This window comes from Euprymna scolopes, chromosome 1, assembly GCF_053919585.1.
Source record: "Euprymna scolopes isolate OS-2025 chromosome 1, ASM5391958v1, whole genome shotgun sequence".
In the NCBI taxonomy this organism is placed as follows: Eukaryota; Metazoa; Mollusca; class Cephalopoda; order Sepiida; family Sepiolidae; genus Euprymna; species Euprymna scolopes.
The window spans coordinates 130,580,328-130,602,850 of record NC_136482.1 but is presented as its reverse complement, the minus strand read 5'-3'; the positions used below and the strand labels follow the sequence as shown (position 1 = coordinate 130,602,850).

Below are 22,523 nucleotides of genomic sequence, written 5' to 3'. Positions count from 1 at the left end.
AAATATTGAAATGGTTTCATAACTAATATATATTAATAGATACTGAGCTATAGTGATAAGTAGTAAGATTGTACACCCTTTTTTTTTTTTTTTTACTGCAATTTCATCCCAATCAAGACATAGTGCCACTTCGATGTATGGGGGTTACTATCTGGGACATAATTGCAGGGAAACTATTTAGAGAGTTTAGTAGCAAGATGTCTAGTCACATTACACTTGAATTTCTGCATGTCAGTACAGTCTGGGAAACAGGAACCCAGAAGTGAATTCCAAAGTCTGGCAATTCTGGGGAATAACCTATTAGAGTAGAAGGCATTCTGGCATCTGGGGATCTCTACTGTGTAGAGGTGGAATTTTGCTGCTTGTCGGATTTATTGGGGGTATTTATGTTGAGGGGTACAAGGGCTTGTAGCTTGCCGGAGCATCTACCATTAAAATACTTGTAAATCAGGCAGAGGGATGCAATATTTCATCGATGGGACAGAGGTTGAAGCTAAGCTACAATTAGGTTAGCAACTTTCTTTTGAATCCTATCCAGGATTGGTTGGTTGTTTTTGTTTTACGGCATATCAACCCTTTTCGAGTTATTTAATGCCGAATCCAAAGATTTTGAAGAAAAAATTTTTTTAATAGAATATATTTGTTGTTTTCACGTCGGTTTCTATTTAACCGATAGTTGGGACCCTAACAGGTACTACCACTCCGGGTCAGAGTGGACCTGGGAGCAATCGTAATTAAAGGGTGGCTCCACACTCCCCAAAGCCCACAAGCTGGGGCCTCACCACTGGATATAGTTTAAGGTCATATCCAGGACCCCCATTGAGGGACTTTTACCCTCTGCAGGGGGGCAATCGGCGTATTCTAATGCCCCACCGACAGGGCCTCCTGTTCAGGAGAGACTTAATAGCAGGTGCACCAACCCAAATGTGACAACAATACTCCATACATCGTTGAATAGTTGCCTTGTAGAGGTACAGGATACTCTCAGGCATAAGTAAGTTTCTAACACAGTAGAGAGAGCCTACCTTCTTCGCAGCAGCCTTGGCAATGCCCTCGATGTATCTGTTCCAACTAATGTTCCTTGTGAACATTAAGCCGAGGAGTTTGAACAAAGTATTTCAGGTAATTTATTATTAGCCATAGCTATTGGTGGCCGAGAAGGTTTCTTGTAATTATTAAAGGAAACAAGCTTAGTTTTGGCAGCATTGAATATGGCCATCCATTTTTGTCCCCATTCCACTACAGATTGGAGGTTTTCTCTAGTGGTTCCTTAGATACTTGCCTGGATATTTGGAGGTGTGTGTTGAGCAAAAAAAAAAAAAAAAAGTGGTAGTTCGCAGGAAGGCTCAAACCCGTACCGTGAAGGAGGAAAAGAATGTGAAAAAAAAGTGATGTCTTTGTTGTTGCATCTATTGCCAGTCAATCGAAAAGAGAACTTTCGAAATAGTGGCAAAAAAACCGACCCCCTGTAGAAAAGTGCCCAGTTGAGGATGAAGGAATTAATGTTTTTTGGTCAATTTTTCGATATTTGTCGTCTGAAGGATCGTGTTTCAAAACGATACTGATCTCATGAAAATCTGTCGCCTCTGTCGAAAGTTTTAGGCAAATATGCAAACATATATAAATTTAAACAGACAGGTGTGATTTATGTAATAGATGTGTTCATTTGTTTTCCCTTCGTGCCTGTTATAGAGCGTGGTAACTCATCTCAGAGACAATTTCATCAAGGAGGTATTCATGAATATTAGGAATAATAAAGGTCCAAGGATAAACTTTTGATTAATTAATTATTGGTTATCAACAAATCATGTGTTAATAATGATGATCTTAATAATTGTAATTGAGTAACAATTTAGGTTTCAACTGCCAACCGTAAACCATAGTTGTATGATGTGTTATGGGTATCATCATAATCATATTTTTTTTTTTACATGCTGGCATGTGTTGGATGGCTTTTAGAAATTGACTTCAAAACTACCCTATCTCTGGTCGGACCTTTATTCTTTTTATATTAAATTTATCTATATCACTTGTTCTCGTATTTTTCTTGGCATTCCTCTGCCAACTGACCTTACTAACTCAACTTTTACATCTACTAAGCCAGTTATTTTTTCAATATAACCAAACTAATGAAGTCTGTATATATCACTCAATATTTTCCAGATTTAATCTTCCTCTGAGGTCACCAGATCTAAGCTTGTTTTATAGATTCACATTACACATAATTTCTCTACATACAAAACATATCCTCAACACTTGTGCATTGCATGGAGAGAAAAGACATGAGAATGATATAATGGATGAGAAATGTGAAATTTCTTTTTTAATATACTTTTATATACAAGATAATTTCCTCAGTTAACCCTTCTGGTATTTATATATAACATTGTATAACTGATTGTTCACAAATAGGCTTTTAGAGATACACTCCATAAACATACATATTCTGAAACTACTTTACCCAAGGTACTTGGATAAGTATGTTTCATTTTGATCAAAGTGACGCATTATCGTGAGGTCTGCATTTACAATTAACATCAATAAAAAATAAAAATACATTTACATTATTTATAAATTAAAAATTATTAAAATTTAAAAAAATGTTAACAAGGAGTTCAGGGCTTGGAGTAAGAGTGTACAGAGATACTCATTGATTGCCACAAAGACTAAATATTCATCAAAGTTTATTTCAATTGATATCAAGCATTTATGGCCCTTATCATCCTATCAATGATAAGTAGATCCTTCCGTCCCAAACCAAAAATTGAATTCAAACTACTGTTCTCATCTTGAGTGTTATTTTCACATCTCAGTCAATGTAATGTCTGACCTTCTTTGGGCATATCTTTGTGGAAATCAGGAATCTTTCTGTTGAACTCAGGAATCTGTATGGAATTTGAAATGGAACTCTTTATTTAATCCATAGAAGTAGCATACTCTCATTCCGTCAACCATGACTGGGTAGAAGTCCTAAGTAATTCACAATTGTATTTTGAATGTCACCCATACCAAGGACTGAACCTTCAACCTCCAAAAGAGTAACTTTACAACTGAATTACACTATGGGTCTTCATCTCAAAAACTCAGAAATGGTAATGTAATGGAATGGATACAAAAAGACGTAAGGTTCTTCATTCAATTCTAGAAAACACTGGATATTTCTTATACAGGGTGAGTCACGGGAAACGAATGTTTTTTAAGGAAAACAAAACTGTGAATATTTCAAGAAAAATTTTATAATGTACATCAAAACCTTTACTAAACTATGCCATGATGGAATATTTAGAAGCGAAAAATTACGTCTGACAGATGATGGCTATTTTCACAAGCACAAATTTGAAGCCAGTTTCTAAAGTTAGCCTCCATTTTAACTAAAGTTTTTTAACCTATTTTTTGGATATTTTCACATATTGCAGTCTTCAATTCTCTAAGTGTGTAAGGTTTCCCAGCATAGACGCGTGATTTAAAAAATCCCCTTAGATGAAAATCGCACGTGGAAAGATCGGATGAGTGCGGAGTTCACTGGAGATCTCCAGAGCATGAAATGATTTGGTTAGGGAATGCAGCTCGAACAGCAGTCATGGACGCTATCGCTGTATGAGCAGTGGCTCCATCTGTGTTTTCAAACATTTGAATATACATCCATTTCTTGTGACTCACCCTGTGTTACAGAGAGAGAGAGAGAGAGAGGTGAGTAAACGTGGAGGTAGACACGTTTACCAGAACCAAAGGTCAGCTGATCAAATTACGTATGTGTGACGTGGTTGGCTAGATCTGTGAGATTTGATTTGAGCTTTGAAGAAGACGGACGTTTTTCCGTGGTCTCCCCCTCTTAACTGGGGAGGGGGGAGACTAACGCTGACGTGTGTGAAGAAGAGCCCACACAAGCGATTTCACTTCCACTTCTGCAGAACCTCTGGGGAAAGTGAAATAAAAAACTATAAAACCATTTCATCGTTTTGGAGTGATAAATCTTCGTCAAACAGGTATCAAGTCTCCCTCCAGGATGAGAAATTTCCAGATTGTTCGTTTTGAAGAAGCAGAGGTAGGTTCAGAAATTACATGTCACACACACGATTCCCTTTATGATAATCAAACACACAACCATTTATATTAGAGACAATCACACGGAATCTTTGATGTTATATAGTGTATACACCCAAACGTAAAAAGTGTCCCTAAATGAAGAACTCTATATAACACATTCAAATGTAACGAAAGCTCAATTTGGTACCCCTCAAGGATAACCTCGATGATAACGAATATATAACACCTGTACTTCTGAAAAATATATTTCATGCCATGCAGTTTGAATGTTGGAAGCTTCCTGCGAGGATGATCAGGGATAAATTGCTGATTTTCATAATAGACAATGTATTGCTCCCTCAATGGAGGTGTAAATCCATCAGAATGATTGTGGAAAAGAATGCAATATATAAACTGTTTTGGATTTGAAATGAAAACAGAAGGACATCCAGCCTATAAAAATTGATATTTATACTCGTTATAGAACAAAGACGTCATATTCCAAAAATTACGTAATTAGAACAAGTAATTTTATTTATTCAAAAAAAAATCAAATTTTACAACTAAGTGAGTCATAGTGGTTTCAGTGGGCATGATGAAATCCAATATAATAAATAAGGACGAGACATCTTAAATAGAAGTGTCAAGATCAAAAATCAGTCTTATATTCAATACAGTTTAGTAGTAAAATACTAAAAATTGTAAATTTGTTTTTGTTTTTTTAGTTTTAAAAAACTACTTGATCGATTTACATAATTTTTGGAATATGACATCTTCATTCTTTAACGAATACATACATCATACAAACTTTTCTGTATTTTCGTTATTTTTAATTGCCACCATAAGTGCCAATCTGAATGAGTTTAGATCAAGCAGCCAGTATCTTCAGACAGTCTGATCTGGTAGCACTAAATATGAAAACTGAAAAATCCAACACACGTTAACATATGAAACAGGTAATGAACTGACATAATAAACTGAAAATAGATGACTTAATTTGAAGAATGAAAAAAAGCAAACAAAATTATAATAGCAATAAATAAAAAAAATGGAAGACTCAACAAACCAGTTTTTATGTCTTGATAGTCTTCATCAGCAGAATCATTACCAGAATCATCAAAGACAACATCTGAATTCTTGGACTTATTTGATTGGGAATTATAAGTTTTCTTCAGCTCCTCAATGGCATCATTACTCCAGACTTGTTTGTTACCAGATCCTGAGATTTTCTGTGCTTCAAGAAATTCTAAGAATCCTGGATCCTCTGATAGCTGTTCAAAAAAAACAAAAAAAAAAAAAAAAAAAAAACATAATAAATCTTGAATAAACATATGCGGAAAATTTTAATGTTTTATCGTATTCAAACTAGTTCAGTAGACAAGACTCTCAAGCATTGTTAGGTCAACTAATCTAGGAGAAAGAAAACACTGAAACAACACCTTTTATGTAGTATTGGTGAATGTAGACAATATTAGTCATCCAAAGACTATGAGCACTCAATTATGTTTGAGGCTGCCCAGTTAGGTTTAGTTTGGCTAAATAGAAAAAAGGTTTTTACAGCAGATAAAAATTTTCTTTTCAATAAATTCCTTCGACAATAAACATTTAAAGATAATTCTACACCAGGAGTGGCCAACTGTCATGTTTTGTAACAAGTACTCTTCGTTATCAGGGACAAATTCACTCTTCACTGTTTCCCTTGTTTATATTTACTTCTTGTCTCACTGCAACATTATTTTGATTTCCTTCTGTTCTTTAATTTTTCCATCCCATTTCTTCTTTGTTTATTAAAGCTTCATAATGCTACTTTGAGTTTTCCTTTCTGGCATTTTTAGTCCAGCAATACCTTTATCCATTTCTCAACAATGCGATAGCTATGAGACTTGGGTCTTCTTAGTTGGTTTTTCAACCATTTTTATGCCCAACTACTAAATGATGTCCGTCTATTCTCTCCACTTTCCTAACTTTGGTATGTGCTATTTTAGTTATTTAATTGCTTGTTTAAAACCAAATTCACTTGCCTAGCCCCTTGTGTCTTCCTTTGACTACATCATCTTGTAACACAAAAAAATATGTTTGTATTTCCATACAATTTAAGACTAGGTAGGTTTGCTACAACTTTCTTTCAGTGGTCACTTAGATGGTTGTTGCAGTACATCTTACTCTTTCAACCATTCTAGTCTTCTAACCCTAACCCTTCACTAGTTTTTGCCTTCCTTCACCTTATAGTTGTAGATTAGGTTTATTTATTTGTTGCATTTGCTTTCCCTTCTTTTTTTTTGTGCCTGTCTTCTTCTCTCCTTAATGTCTATTCATTTCTTTTTCCTTCATCACACACTAAACTTTTTTTACTCAATGCACCATTTTTTTTCACTTTTCATTTAGATTAACCACACAAATTTGTATTACCTTTTAGTTCTTTCAAATATGGTAATTATTTCACTTATTTATACTTGTATGGCATTTACTCAAGCCAGATTTAGCTAGCTTCCCTCAAAAAAGGAAGTTTCTAGGAAAACATGTATATTCTTGTCAGGGGAGAAGAAGACGTTAGCTTTTGCAGTCTTTCTTTGCCAGGAGATGTCTTCATCCTCCCACACACAGTACTAGCTATTCCCAAATGGTTACGTCAATTATTTTCATTGTTTCTTACTGTTGGGGGTACCTCTCTTTCCCAAAGAAAAAATGCCAAAATAAGGAATTAAAGAAATTTAAAAAAAAGAATGAAAATTTAAATTTGATTCTTCATGAAATCTTTGACGAAATCTATCATTTTAACCAGTGTTTTAAGAAGAGGAACTTCAACAGTAAACTAAATTGACAAACTCCTTATTGCAATCTTAGCATAATTCAATGTAGTGTTTTTCCTCTTCAGTTTTGTTTTTTAATTTTATTTAGGAGTTTTCTTTGTAAGGAAGCTGTTCATTCTTTTGAGTGATGATTAGTTATCATTATCTAAATTATTAGAAAAGAAAAAACAATACTAAAACAAAAATTTATATAATTTTTCAAGTTACAGTAAATAAAAAGATACCTGTAAATCATTTACCAACAGAAAATGGTTTTGTTTTCTATACTAAAGGGAGGAACAATTTAGTTGTTTAAGAGACTGAGTTATAAATAATAACTAGACTGTCCCGGGACAAGTACAATTAATTCTAGGACAGAACAATTTCAAACAGATTTTATGTCTCCTTGGTTATTCTTTTTCAAATAATTTATTTAAAAACAAATTTTACTGCATTCAGACCCAAACTCCAACAGTTGGCCAAGAGCCACCCTATACCCTTCTCTCCCTCCTCCTCTCTCTGCCTCCTTAACCCATTCAAGCGAGTGACTCGCTTGACCTACATAGACCAAGTTGTTTCACTGAAGTAAACTAAACCATTGAACCAATAAATTAAAAAGAAAAAAAAGGAATAAAATAAAATAAAAAATTATGTAAAAAACAAATTATAAAATAAAAAATTATGTAAAAAACAAATTATAAAATAAAACTATAAAACAAAAAAAAATCTAACAATAATAACAATAATGTTAATTACTCAAAACATGCTACACATACCCCCTGCCTCCATGTTTGCTGCAGTATACCACACAGCCATTTTTTTTTTTTATTTCTTCTTTCATCTAGCATGCTTTGAATAGATCTGTAACATCCACTATTTGACAAAGAGGCTTCCCCAAAATATATCATGGAACATTGTCACACACAGTAGATCTTTTCAAGTAAGCCATATCAATACATAACACAATTGAATAAATATATATATGCACACACACATATTGATTTACAAATTGTCGCTTGTTTTCGTCTTTCTTCCAACAACTACATTCCATTCCTCACATTGTGATAGTCTTCTAAGTCTCTTCTATATACCAGGGTTGCGGAGTCGGAGGTTTCAGCTGGAGTTGGATTTCTAAAAGTACTAGGAGTCGGAGTCGGAATTTTTTTATCCGACTCCGACTCTTTAAGTCCAAAAAAAAAATTTTTTTTAAATGGTTTTCCTGTTTGGTTTTACCAGTTGCACAATTTAGCAGTTTTTGTAATGTCTTGTTCTTATTTTTTTAGATATATAATATTTTGTACTGTCCTGCAATGCTTCTACTTCATCAAGATATTTTGGTTTATCGGATCACTGCAAATCTTGTCTGGACAGCTTTTTTCACTTTGGTTGTGACGTCACATATGATCAATAAAAATTCTGTCTTTGAGTGAGATCACTGTGGATAACAATCAGATTGTAATCCGAAAGTTATCCAGTTCCTGAATGGAATTTCGCAATTTGATTAGTTCAGGATCAATCCGGAATTACAATCTTATCAAAAAAAAAAATGGGCATAAATCAATTTGTGCTGCCACCATGTGACAACATTGTATATGATTAACTAATCTAAACAAAAATAGCTGATTATCGCTGAAACAGTGTATCCCAGTGATTTTTCTTTTCCTTCATTTTCGGTAGTTTATCACATTTTTCGTTAATAGAAATATGCTAGATTATGATAAAGCTACTTCAGAATATGAAAATCATACATTTATCAAATTTAGTGGTTTGAAATAACGAAATTGAAAACAGGGGTTACTAATGAATATAATAGACCTACAAGTGAACCAATGAAAAATAGGAATCAGAGTAAAGAAATTTACGAAGCATTTTAATCTAATTAAAAACTCATTATGTTACAAAAACAATTGCAAATTAGACCTAAGTGAATCAGATATTTATGCATTCACCCATAACCATAATAGTAAAAAAATGTCTTGGCCAAATCTTGTAAATTGTGTAATGTGACTTTGGTAAAAACAAATAGTGATAGACTGGTTAGGGTAGGTCGATGTTGGAATAGTAACAGGGCTAGGGTGGAGAGTTGCAAATTACCAGAAAAAAGTGACCACATAATATATTTTTCCCTTTAATATTGTCAATATTTGAGGAAATAACTTTAAATTGTGAAAGAATTTATGATACTGCTAAGATAAAGGTATTATCGTACAATGTCAGCCTGTAAAATTAGACAAGGTATGACTGCCAGCAGATACATCTTTTCATAGAATAGACGGACTTTGGTATTTTGGCCCTTTGCATCTCACAATGGCAAATATCAAAGCCAAATAGATCCTAGCTAAAATTTGTCTCCATAAAATAGGTCCCAAAGATAAGGTAAAAAGGTTAGGAAAAATACTACTCTAGCTAGAGTAATAGCATAATGATGGCATAAACATATATAAGATAATTAGTACTTGTTTTATGTTCTATATAACTTGCAAATTAAAGTAAGGTAGATAGCCATACACTCAAGTAGTGATTCGAACCTAGGTGAAAGGGATATTATGAAACAGGTGCCAATTTAGCGGTTTTCTGCTAGATCTGGAAATTTCGTTTGCAATCTAGCAAGGAAAATTTTGATCTAGTGGCTAGTGGGTTTTTTCTAGAAAATCTGGAGATATTTGGCATCCACACACCCACAATTTTAAATGACAAAATAAAGAAAAGCGCTTGAAAACACTTTAAAACATAAACTAATTCATGTAGGTAGAAAATTAGCATTTATTGCCTTTGGTAACAATAATTTATTGACTATTTGTTTTATTTTTCACCATATTTTTCACCTAACCATTCTTAAAACTCTTATAAAATCGCTTTTTCCAAGTACATGGGGGGGGGGGGGCGTTCAGCCTCTGTAGTTTAAAATACGATCCAAGCATCCCCTTTAATTTAGAGGTATTTATTCACTTGGTTAAAAAAGTTAACAGTTGAAAATTGCAAAAAGCAAAAATAACAGCAAAAAAAAAAAAATAAATAAAAAACTCGTACCAAACACTTAATTATCTACCAACCTGTATACTTTTAACATGCCAAAACAATCGCTTAACGGGATTAATTTCTCAAAGGTTGTAAACAAATGACTTATTCTACCACTAACACTAAGTTCAAGTTGCACTCCCAAATGTAAAGTTAGTGATAATCATAGATTTTTTTAATACAATTTTTCAAGAATGAAGTCCCCAATGGTTAAACGACAAGCAATCTTGTTGTAAAGACAACTAAAAGAAATGAAATAAAAAAAAATTAAACACAGTTTCAGCACGTATAAAAGATACTTGAATTTTACTGCATTTGGTATCAGGTATTTGTTGATTTTTGTTATTGTTTACAATTTTCGACTGTTAATTATTCTACACTTTAACAAATGATTGTTGTTCTTACTTACTTGCCCCCCCCCCCCCACTCAAAGCCAACATTCATAATTTTACTTATTTTTATTAATTTTTTCAATGTTTATTATTCCATTTAATTGTCAGCGTGAACCACCTTTTTTTAAAATGCAGCATATGTTAACACTACAGCAAAGTTTATTGCGTTTATTTTTTAGTAAACATTAACAACAGAAAGTTTTCCACCTGTAAAAAAAAAAAAATTTCCTACGATGGCAAAGGTCAGTTTTTAATGTAGTGAAAATCCTGGAGTATATGTAGACCCAATGAATAGAGTGTTGTTATCTGACTCAGAAAGATAAAGCGAAATCGGCTCTTTGTGATCTTGTTGTGAGGATTTCAGGCTTAAATTCAAAGGCATCTACTGAAGATCCAGACACTATTTCAACCACAGACTCAGAGGGAACCTGCGATGAAGAAGATTTTGAAAAGCTTTTGGATCAAGAAGATCATAAAGCAAGCTCAAAGCGGCGTAAGCTACAGGAAATAGCTAAAACGCTATCTTCAGTGAATAAAGCCTTAGCAAGTTTCAAGCTAGACTTTCATGCTGCATTACAGCAAGTAAAACAACTAGATAGAAAGTCTAAGTTAAATGTTCATGAAGCTATAAAGCAGTACCCTGCGATAGTGAAAGAATCTGCAATGTTGGCAGCAGCACTTCCTCCAACACAAGTGAGTGTTGAACATTTGTTTTCAGCGCTAAGGCTAATCAGGACAGACCAAAGGGCTGCAATGAAAGAGAAGCTTACTGAAGCCATCTTGTTTTTAAGAGTAAATTATTAAATTCTTATTTTCAACTTTCAATTCTATAATAATAAATAAAGCCTATTTTTTATGTTTACAAATAAGACATTTTTATAGATTGATTTTTTTTTTTTTTTTCCTAATATTGTGATAGAAGATTTATGAGAATGGACAAATGCAATAACAGATGAGTTTTTCGGGAGAGGAGAGGGTACAAAGGAAAAAGAAAATATATAGCTTGAAGTGCAACTCTGCTATGACAGATTTGAATATGCTGATAGGCTGGTAAATGACCATGAGCATAAATAATACCATTGTGTATTTTATATATATATATGTATATATATGTGTATGTGTATATATATGTATGTGTGTATATGTGTATATATATATATATATATGTATATATGTATATGTATATGTATGTGTGCATATATATATATGTATATGTATATGCTATTTCAATAATAAGCGATCCATGCTACTATAGCCCTTATGGCTTTTTCCTGTTTTACCTTTGATCCTCATTCCATAAAGGCAATATTATCTTTTAAAATATTATTCTCTGTATAATGTCTTTATCCCCCTCTTCTGATGAGAAGCGTTTGGCTTCGAAATGCCATGGCCTAAAGAAGTTTCCCTATCCCTAAATATTGTATTCTATTTTGAACTGATTGCATGATAAAATTTAATTGTAAACTTTTTATCCCTTTGTTATCTAAACTTATTCTATAAAGCTGGTTGAGTTTATGTGTGAGTATATTTATCATGCAAGTGAATGTTAAACATAAAAAATGATATACATGAAAAGTAATTATAAAATGCTGAATAGATGTGGGAGGCTGGTATATGGATCTGCAAAATAGATTTTCACATAGGGTCAAGGAGTCGGGAGTCGGAGTTGAAGATATTAAAGGAGTCGGAGTCGGCATCCTAGTAATTCTAGGAATCGGAGTCGGACTTTTACCATCCGACTCTGCAACCCTTACTATATACATCATTTTTTTTCTTTTCATTATCAAAAACTTAGATTTTCCAAATAACAAAAACAATAAATTTTACATTTAACTTTAATTCAAATGATTATGTAAAAATAATTTAATGATATCAACAATTGGTTCTTTGATAAGACAGGAGCGCGTTCAAAATTAATGTTTCTGTTTAGATCACAACTGAACCATGATACTTGACTTTTGCATGTTAAAATTTAAGTGAAGCCATTATTTACAGATAATTTCATAAAATCAACAATAAATTCTGTACAGTGCAATATAGACTACAATGTATTGTGGACTTCCTGAACTAAGTCACTGCGGGGAGGCATGTGAAGCTTTCTCCTGGTGCACGGCGATGGGTTTCCAACTAGAGCAGGCGACCAATGGATTTGCTTACAATTTTGATGACAATAAAAGTATGGGAGGATAGAAAATTTGTTGATCCTCATTCAATTCCGGACAACATCAGGTCTCTCTGCTAGCATATGTATAAATGTACATATATACCATGCAGGTATTGAATCACGTTGATACACCGGTTCCCACTGGATCACTAAAGTTAAGCAATGTTGAGCCTGGTCAGTACTAAATGGGTGACCATTTGGGACTTCCAGGTGCTGTATGTGCTCTCTGCTTATCTCAGCATTGTTTCCAGTTATCCTGGTCTTCTCCTTGCCACTGGACCCAAACAGTGTTAATTCAGGAGAGGTGTGGGGTTAGGGGTTGCGCAACTCTTGCCTCACAATTACAAGGGTATCCTTTGTCTTTCGAGACTGAACGGAGGCATCGATCGATTGAATCAATAAAGGTGAAACTGCATAGCTTGTCCTACGATTATATCTTAAGTTGCTTCAGTTTGAGCCTGTTACATCTCCGCATTATTCTGTCTCATATAAACCTAAACCTCTTTTAGATAATAAATAATATATCTTTATTTAATAGTTTTACCAAATATATACATCAACAATAGAAGAGGGACTTGACTTCAAGATAGTCTTCTGCCAAACTCCCTAATTTATTCTTCATACCAACAGAATGTAGTAAAGAAAAAAATATACAAAAGACAATAAAAGCAAAGTAATAATCACTATAAAACAATAATTTATTTATTCATTTATTTAATGATTTTATTTATGTATTTTTTATTTTAAATTTATTGTTTATTTGTCTTTCTTTTTTCTATCCTATTCGATATGAGTGTGTCTTAACTTAATGAATATGTTAGACGCAGCCATTGAACATTTAAATGACACACACAAAGTTATTGTCTGTGACAGGAAATGTTAAATTATTAGATAATCGGGTCTCGCATCAGTAAGGGGGAGGAGGAGCGATATGTAATGCAAAGAAGCTGTAAAGTTTAAGGCCCCAAAACGGTGCATATTCTCTCCTGACAACCCAATATTATCTTGAGAACAAAATGAAATACCCCACGGAAAAAAAACAAAACATGATTATATACAAGTCTACGAGAAAATAAACTAAGAAGAGGAAGATCCTGAAACAGCCTGTTTTTTCCTGGTAACTGACATTAACTGGAAGCTGAATTGGATTACTTCACAAGTGAAAACAGCTGAAAAACATCATTATATGCAAACTTACAAAGCCGTTTCTTTCAAAACGCAATATCTTCTGTTGTCCGCTTGCTTCATGGCGAGTTTCTGCTACTGTTCTGGTAGAAATTTTTATTTAACATGTGGAAATTGCACACTCTTCACCAAATACAAAATACTAAACAGATTCATATATACTGTAGACATACTTATATTCATTTTGAAAAAAATAACTGTCAGAAGCAAACACAAATAAATCAAATATAATTGTAATTTAAAATTACTTACGTCTCCAATGATGGCCTTCATTTTTTCTCTTTTATCTTTTTTCTTTTTCTCCTTTTGCTGAAAAATAAATCAATGAGAAGCGATGAAATTTAGACTTTATCCATTCTAAAATGAATTGTTCCAAAATTGAATATAACATCATAAATCATGTTGTCCCTTTGCATTCTTTTTATTTTAACATATTTTATTGTTACAATTTGAAAGAAATACATTTTTTTAAAGTTAGTTTTATTTATTTAAAAAAAATATATAATGGGAAATTATTTTTACTGTAAAAAGAAGATTTAAATTTTTCAACAAATAAAATAAAACAAAATGTTTTATTTGTTTTTAAAAATATTTACCAAGGAGTTATTTTTATGGTGAGAAGAGAATATTTACATTTTTAAGATTTTAATTGTTACAATTCTAAATAAATAAATAGGAGACATTTTCATTTATTTAAAGAATATTTGGTGCTTATGCATAATAGGGACTGCAAAATTGTTGACATATTCCTGACGGGTTATGTAAATGAAAGTGCTGAATGAATACTGTTTTTCACTGAAAACAATGGTCAATGTTTAAAATGCTAGCAAAATGTTAAACATTAAGAAAAAAAAATGATCAAGAACAATCATTGTAGGATAATTTTAATGAAAAAAAAAACGTTCTTAACATTTTAATGAACAAAAGATACCATTTGCCAATGAGTGGCTGCTGCTATTTCACTGGCTTACATAACGCAGTCCCTATTCTACATAAGTACCAAATATTTAGCTGATAATGACAACTATTTTCACAGAAGAGACAATCTTTTCTCAATATTAATGCTACAAATTATACATAAAATGTGGAAAGCAACCATAGAATTTCCACAGGTTCACAATTAATAAAAAAAAAAATAAAATAAATAAACCAAGGAGTATGAACAAATGATTCTTACCTTTTCCTCAGGCCCGGGCAACATCGCATCTTTTGATAACTGAGTTTGTTGGTACGATGAACTGTCTTTGGAATATTTACTCCATGAGCGCGGTTTATTATCATCTCCAAAATCGAAAGCTCGGCTCACCTCAAATGAAAATTAGAAAAATTTTATTATACATAAATACCTACTCATTCAATAATATTTTGCATGCACATATTTTATTTGTGAAAAGTTATGGATGCAAAGGTTGCTACCCCAAACTATCTTGATGTGGAGGAGTCATGGAGTTAGGTACTGAAAGGGCACCTGATTAATGTTGCGGATCTGCTAAGAATTTTAAAGAAGCTAACAATTAAAAAAAAATGCGAGACAAAAATGGTTTACAAGGTCCATTCGTTGCGGTGGATACTCAGATAGCATGTGTTGTTTGCCTTTTAGACGTCAACCGGTTTTATGCTCTTTGCTCTTTGTGTGAGTTGATTTATAAGTAAATTAGCTTAACTCTCGCAGGGAGATCTCTTCTCTGCTACAATGGTGTTTACATGTTAAATGCTTCTATATTCGTTTATTTTAAAATAGGAATTTAAAATATTTTTGTTGTAGTTTATATTTTTCATTTTTGATTTGAATAAATAATCGATTAATTACAATTAATCGATTATTTATTCAAATCAAAGATAAAAAAAAAAAACAGTTTAAGAGACCAGAAACATGCAAGAAGTGATAACTTACTTTTGTCGCTAGAGAGAAGAGATTCCAGCCTGTGTAAAAAAATTAAACGAGTAAAAATAAAATAGCAATTTTTCTCCTTCCACCATAAAAACTAATTTTTAAAGTCTCAAAGTAACAATTTATTTTACAACAGGTATGAATAAAAAAATTAGCATTAATTTTAAATTTTACTCTTTCTTGTCTTTGGGCGATATGGTACGGTTTCAGTGTCACCCTCCTAAATCGTGAAGTTTACAAAAAAATAAAATAAAAATAATAATGTGCCTGAAATACTCAATTAGAATACATATTTGATAATTCATAATAAGTTTAATAGTTTAGGATTTCACTATATATATATATATATATATATATTTCTGTGGAAATATTCTTTATTCACTTATTTCCTTTTTAAATATACCAATCCTTATTTAAGAAGCTCAATGTAATTACAGAGCATATAATGAATAAATGACAAAAATCTATATTCCAAATTTCATGATGTTGACCATCTTACAAGTTATTTCTTTAATTCAGTTGACAGGATCTGAAACAGATACTGTCAAGAATTGTAAATGTCAACTGAATTAAAGGAATAACTTGGTCAACATTATGAAATTTGGAATATAGACTTTTGTCATTCATTCATTATATACAAATATATATATATATATATATATATATATATATATATATATATATATATATATATATATAAAATAAAAATTACAATTAAATTTACCAAAATGGTCCAAGATGGTAAAATTAAAGTATATTATAAATATTAAAGAATTAATATTTATAAAGTTATCTCAGCCAGATGTAAAAGCTCGATAAAACCAAATAGGAGATAGAGCTTATAATACGAGCAAACAGTTAATAAAACATGTTAAAAAACACTTTGAAATGCAATGGTTAACGTCGCACATTTTTTTTTCACACTTTAATTTACAACTTTGCCTCTAGGGTTCGGGTTCGATCCTCATATTTACCTACCAAAACATTTTTTTTTTTATTTTACCCCACAAGATACGAAACAACCGAAGCTATAACTATAATTACTTCCCCTCAAAGTAACAATATAAATTCTAAAAATGAACTGATCTCTTTCTGTAAACATAAGTCCAAATTTAATTATGGCAATTTTGAAATTACATTGTTATTACTTTTACCTTTTATATAGATATAACTTTATTGTTTTTCTACATACTTCTAAATACTTTATAATTTAATAATCCTTTATTTTAATTCTTTATCTCTTCTTTGCATGGCCGGTTTTTTATCTGCATTTTCTGCTTTATTCTTTAAACTTTCCTATCTATCTAATATATCAATCTACCCACACTTTCATATCTTGTATGTATATTTACTTATATTTTACTATATGCTTTTACTTACTTTTTTTCTTGCTTTTTCCTGAATTTGCAGATACCGGCCATCCTCTCCCCTTAAATAATTTTTATTCTTTGTATTTTATATTTTATTTTTTATTTATTTATTTTCTATTTATTTATTTATTTATTTTCCATTTAGTGTCTTCTAACAACTCTTGCTGACCTTTTTTTTAAGTGATGACCTGTACATTTCAGGTGACCTATATTATTTTGCCCTATATATTTTTTTCGCGCCTTTAACATTTCCTGTCTGGGTCATTTTGACATTTGTTTCTCTATTTTATATACATTTTTTTTCCTCCTCTTTTTCTTCCTTGATCTTTCTTATTTATATTTATATCTTGGCAGTAGAATGAAAAGCATATCTTATTTTTCTTTTATTAATTTTATTGGAATTTTTCCTTTTTTCCTTGTACACATTTTTGTGAATTTTTCCATGGATTTTTGCCTTTGGATTATTATGGACCATCCTCTTCCAATTACGGGGTTTCCTTGGATTTTACTTGTGCAATTGGAAATTCAATTAACTTTTCTTTTTTTTTTTTTTTTTTTTTAATTAGATTTTCACCCCAAACAAGGCAAATTGCCACTTTGGTGTAGGGGGGCTACTATCAGGGGCAACAACTACTGGGGTACTATGTAGGGATTTGGGCAGCAAGGTGTCGGTTCACGTTACACTTGAACTTCTGCACGTCAGTACTGTTGGGGAAGCAGGGACCTGGAATGGAATTCCAGAGTCTAGCGGTTCTGGGGAAGAAACTATTGGAGTAAAAAGATCTTTTACATCTAGGGATCTCTACAGTGTGGGGGTGGGATTTAGCAGCCTGTCGGGTTTGTCGAGGGTGCACACGTCGTGGGGGCACAAGTGATTGCAGTTCGTCAGAGCATTTACCACTAAAATACTTGTAAAAAAGGCAGAGGGATGCAACATTTCATCGATGGGACAGAGGCTGAAGCTTAGATGCCAGTTCAGGGCCTATCAGGTTTGCGACTCTCTTTTGGACCTTGTCAAGGAGCGAGAGACTAGTAGCAGATGCACCAGCCCAGATGTGGCAGCAATACTCCATACATGGGCGAATGGTGGCCTTATAGAGGTACAGGATACTTTCGGGTGTTAGTAGTTTTCTAGCACGGTAGAAGTTATATATTTGGATTTTACCGTCACTGGATTATTTATCTTCCACCAGACTATCCATTCATGTGTAATCACCTTTTTATTCACCATATTCCCTCTGCTTCACATTTTTTGTTTTCAAGTAAGATCTTTGACTTACTTGTTGTTTCATCAAATACTTTTGCATGCAAAACCCGATCCCGCATTTTGCTAACTCCTACCCTCTGATGAGAAGGAAAGTATTTCTTTGAAACTCCGCTGATTAAGAACTATCCATTTATCTAGTGTTTCCTTTTCAGATTAAATATGTTTTTAACTCATTTCAAAGTGTTTTTTAACATGTTTTATTAACTGTTTGCTCGTATATATATATATATATATATATATATATATATATATATATATACTAGCGAGGGGTACCCGGCGTTGCCCGGGTGTTTGGAGGTGTGTGTGGAAACTCCAGGGGGGGGGTAAAATTTTTAAAAAATGTTTTGGTAGGTAAGTATGAGGATCGAACCCGAACCCTTGAGGCAGAGTTGTAAATTAAAGTGTGAAAAAAAAATGTGCGACGTTAACCATTGCACCACCGCGAGATGCTAACGGAAACACGTTTGAATTTATTTAATTACTTAAATTAGCAGGTGCACGTTTTAATGACTTAATGAGATCAACTTTTGACTGCGGGGTAGCATTTCATTTAGTGCGGGAATGCTTTTTTTTTTTTTTTTTTCCCCCAAGACGTTGGGGGTAGGGGGAAACATTATAGGAAAAGGCCTAACCTACATGCGGCGAGCGAAAACTGTTGAATATTTATCTTCCCGAAGTCGAGCAAATTAAATAGACAGGCGAGCTCCATTGTTAACTGTGAGATATTACGATTTACATGTGATATAAAAAGTTGTGAACCGACTGACCGCTTCTCTGAATAAAGCCTTTCTTGGACATACACAAAAAGCGAACATACATTTTCGCTTTTATATATATAGATAATTAATGCTCATGCATCAATTTTATTAAAAATGTATTACTTAATGTAGCATGTAGAGCAATTTTTTCCTGTTAAATTTTTTGTATCTAATTTATTTTAAAAACTTTTTGTTGGCACGAGATGTTGTCAATAATATATATTCCAAAATTCATAATAATCTGTTAATTAGTTTATCATTTCATGTCTTCATATAAAATTTATAAAATTTTGAGGCGATATAATTTTTGTATTGATTTTCAGTATTTACTCAACAGTGCTTAATATGTGAGTGGAGCTAGATAGTAAGTTATAAAAGTATATATGGCAATTAAGCTACACAGAATTAGCATGCGAGTCCTTGAAACACACAAAATTTTATGTAGCTTAATTGCTATATATATATATAAGTAATGGGACAATTCTAATATTTTTCCCAATTCCAATACAATTATCAATTCTGTACTAAATTCACGATTCTTTATAAATCTCCAAATATCCTAACAATAGAGTTGTTATTTATTCCCGATTAATGTCAAAAAAACACATTAAATGTGCAGATATTTTCTCAAACGTAAAAATACATTTGTGGGGGATGATCTATAGATATTAGTTTTACTGCCAGTTTAAAAATTAATAAATATTTAATATTTTATCATTACTACCAGGAATGGAATATATTGCTTTAAACAAAACTAAATAAAAAAGACAATGAAAAGAATTGTTTTTGACATTGGAAAATAGGTACAAATTTTTCCAATTCCGATACCCACAAAAGTTCCGATTTTTCCAATTCTGATTAATCATCTCAACACTAATATTTTTGGTAACCAGAGTGCCCCCTTTTTGCTTACTTTTAGGGGAGCTGGTTTTTACCCACATTAAAAACAGCATTGTGCCTAATTTGCTTTGATGGGGAAGCAAATAAATACACTAATATGCACATTTATAACTTTATATATAGAGCTTAAGGATCCATACTTTACAAAAGGTTTATTTAAAAGATATATATTTTTTATGATAATCAAGATCTTTAATTTCAAATCCAAAGTAAACAGGAGAAACATTTTGAAAAGAATTTGTAAATGAAGATTTTGAAGGATGATTGATGTAAAGTTCCTCACAGAAATCTTATTAAACCTGGCTCATCACATTATCATTCAAGAACATTCCCTCATTCAAGAACATTTTTTATGACGCATTAAATAAATACCTGTATCTTTGACGTGTTGATGAATGTGTTGTTGTAATAATTGATGGCTGCTGTGCAATCTTCTTCATTCCGGTAACCAATGAATGCAAACTTACGGAAGACACCATCTTTGGTATATTTCAAGCTGCAATCTGTAATGTGACCCTTGACACTGAAAGTTTGACGAAGACGTTCTTCAGTGATCTGAAATTATATATATAAATTACATATATTATATCATTATAAATATTTGGAACATGAGGAAGAAGAATTAAATTGTGTATATAAAGTCAGTGAACATTTTTTAAAAGACAATGAGTTTTTATTTAATAAAACAAAATTGTTTGATATTGAAACCATTACTATTAGCAACAAAAATTATTTTTAAAATACAGTTGAGAAATTAGTCAAAAAATTTATTTTTGCTTTAATTACACATTTGTGACCTATTTACATTCAAAATTTGGTACTTATACAAAATACCGACCATGTTATCATTAACATATTTCAGGTGGGCTACATAAACCACTCAAAGGTGGTGAAACACTTAGCTAATGAAATTGCAGCAGCCAACAATTAGCAAAATTAGCATTATGTGTTTATTAAATTGTTAGATGAAAGTACAGAATAGTTGGTACGTGTACAGTTTAATCAAGACATGAAAAAATGAAAATGTAAAAAAAATTATATTGTACGTACTCGTTATGGAATAAAGTTTTCATACAAAAAAAATCACTTAATTTGATCAAATAGTCTTTTTTTTTTACGGAAGGAAGTCAAATTTTAATGAGATCGATCGTGTCACGACCATCTCGCTTATTGTGCGAACCAGGAAAGGGGTGCCTTTAAACGAAAAAGTGATAACAAAGGAAAAAGGGATTAAAAAAGGACAAAGAAACTTAAAATAAGTGAAAAAAAAAAAAACTAAAATATTTATCTAGGTATTTTTTCTGCCCAAGCTTCAAAATAATCTCGTCAAATTTTGACAAACGTTAAGCGGTGATTGGAGTTTTCTCCACTGGTGCCCTGCTTCTCATCTGCAAAAAAAAAAACAAGATGGTAGCGACATGATCGATCTCAATCAAGTTTGATTTAACTCTGTAAAAAAACAAACAAAAAAAAAAAACTACTTGATCAAATTAAGCGATTTTTTGTATGATAACTTTATTCAATAATGAGTACGTATAATATAATTTTTTTAATATTTTCATTTTTGAATGTCTTGATTAGACTAAACAAGTACTGAATAGTTAACCTCTCTTCCTCATGTTAAGAATGGCTTTCTAAATAATAACATTATAGGTTTGTTTTACTATACACATAGATTCGGAAAAGGTGTCAAAAAACAAATATATAACAAATAAATGTTATCAAAGGCAAGATAAGTTACTCTTCTACCTACCTGGAAAAGTTTTTAGTGGTTTTACTCACTTTAAAACGTGCAATCGGTTTGAAAATCATTCAGTGTTTATCGATATATTTGAAAAAGACAAATGGCAGCAAGCTCTTAGTTTGATACGTTAAGTTTGGGAAAATAAGTTCAAACTAAAAGATTAAACAAAATACTGTTAGAAACTCACTCAATATATGTTAACGTGACATAGGCTGACATATATTCGGTGGGTTTCTAACAGGATTTTGTATAATTTTTTAGTTTGAACTCATTTTCCCAAACTTAACATATTCAACTAAGAGCTCGCCACCATTAGCACCTTTTTTCCTCGAAATTACTGTATCATGATCGTTTTCGATTATGATTTTTTTTTTTTCTTAAATGTTAACTGTTTGCAAGGGTTTTAAACATAGGGCATCATTTTCGTTAAAAAAAAAAAATTTTTGTTCGGCACTTCTATAGTGAAAGAGTGGGATTTTGCTGCTTGTTTGGGTCATATGTTACCGTGACATATATTGAGTGGGTTTCTAACAATATTTCGTATAATTTTTTAGTTTTAACTCATTTTTCCAAACTCCACATATTTAACAATCAGCTCCCCGCTATTTCTCTTGTTCGCATTTACAAATAAATACTGTATGATTTTCGAACCGATTAAACGTTTTAAAGTGAGTAAAACCACTAAAATCTTTTCCATTGTGAGAAATTATGTAAGCATCTGCCTCTCTGGGCATCTGCTGTGCCATCTTCTAATTCTTAGGCATTCGTGATTCACGTGTGAACGTAATTTCACATTATGCCCCCCCCTACTTCGTATTTAAAGCGGCATAGGGGGTGTGTCTGCTTTTTTTAGGCATTGGCATTCGGGCAGTGGAAGAGGTTGGATGCACATTAGTGCTTCCTGCTTCCATACCTTAGAGATCGCAACAGGGCAACCTGTTGCAACTTTCTCCCTGTTTCATGCCCAGCACAAGGAAAATTCGCCACACCATATAGGTAGAAGTAATAACATCTTGTCT

General features: G+C 32.2%; 1 protein-coding gene across 1 annotated transcript in view; it reads right to left on the bottom strand.

The window, feature by feature from the left end:
• The window catches only part of LOC145268999 (putative RNA-binding protein 19), an 87,401-nt gene that overhangs the window by 63,306 nt on the left and 1,572 nt on the right, over positions 1 to 22,523 (bottom strand). Inside the window, exons 2-5 of the mRNA XM_080124623.1 lie at positions 20,133 to 20,315; positions 14,752 to 14,880; positions 13,827 to 13,883; positions 5,093 to 5,297 (exon numbers count right to left, since the gene is read on the bottom strand). Coding sequence (XP_079980749.1) covers positions 5,093 to 5,297; positions 13,827 to 13,883; positions 14,752 to 14,880; positions 20,133 to 20,315 — 574 coding nt within the window. The remainder of the gene's footprint in view (positions 1 to 5,092; positions 5,298 to 13,826; positions 13,884 to 14,751; positions 14,881 to 20,132; positions 20,316 to 22,523) is intronic.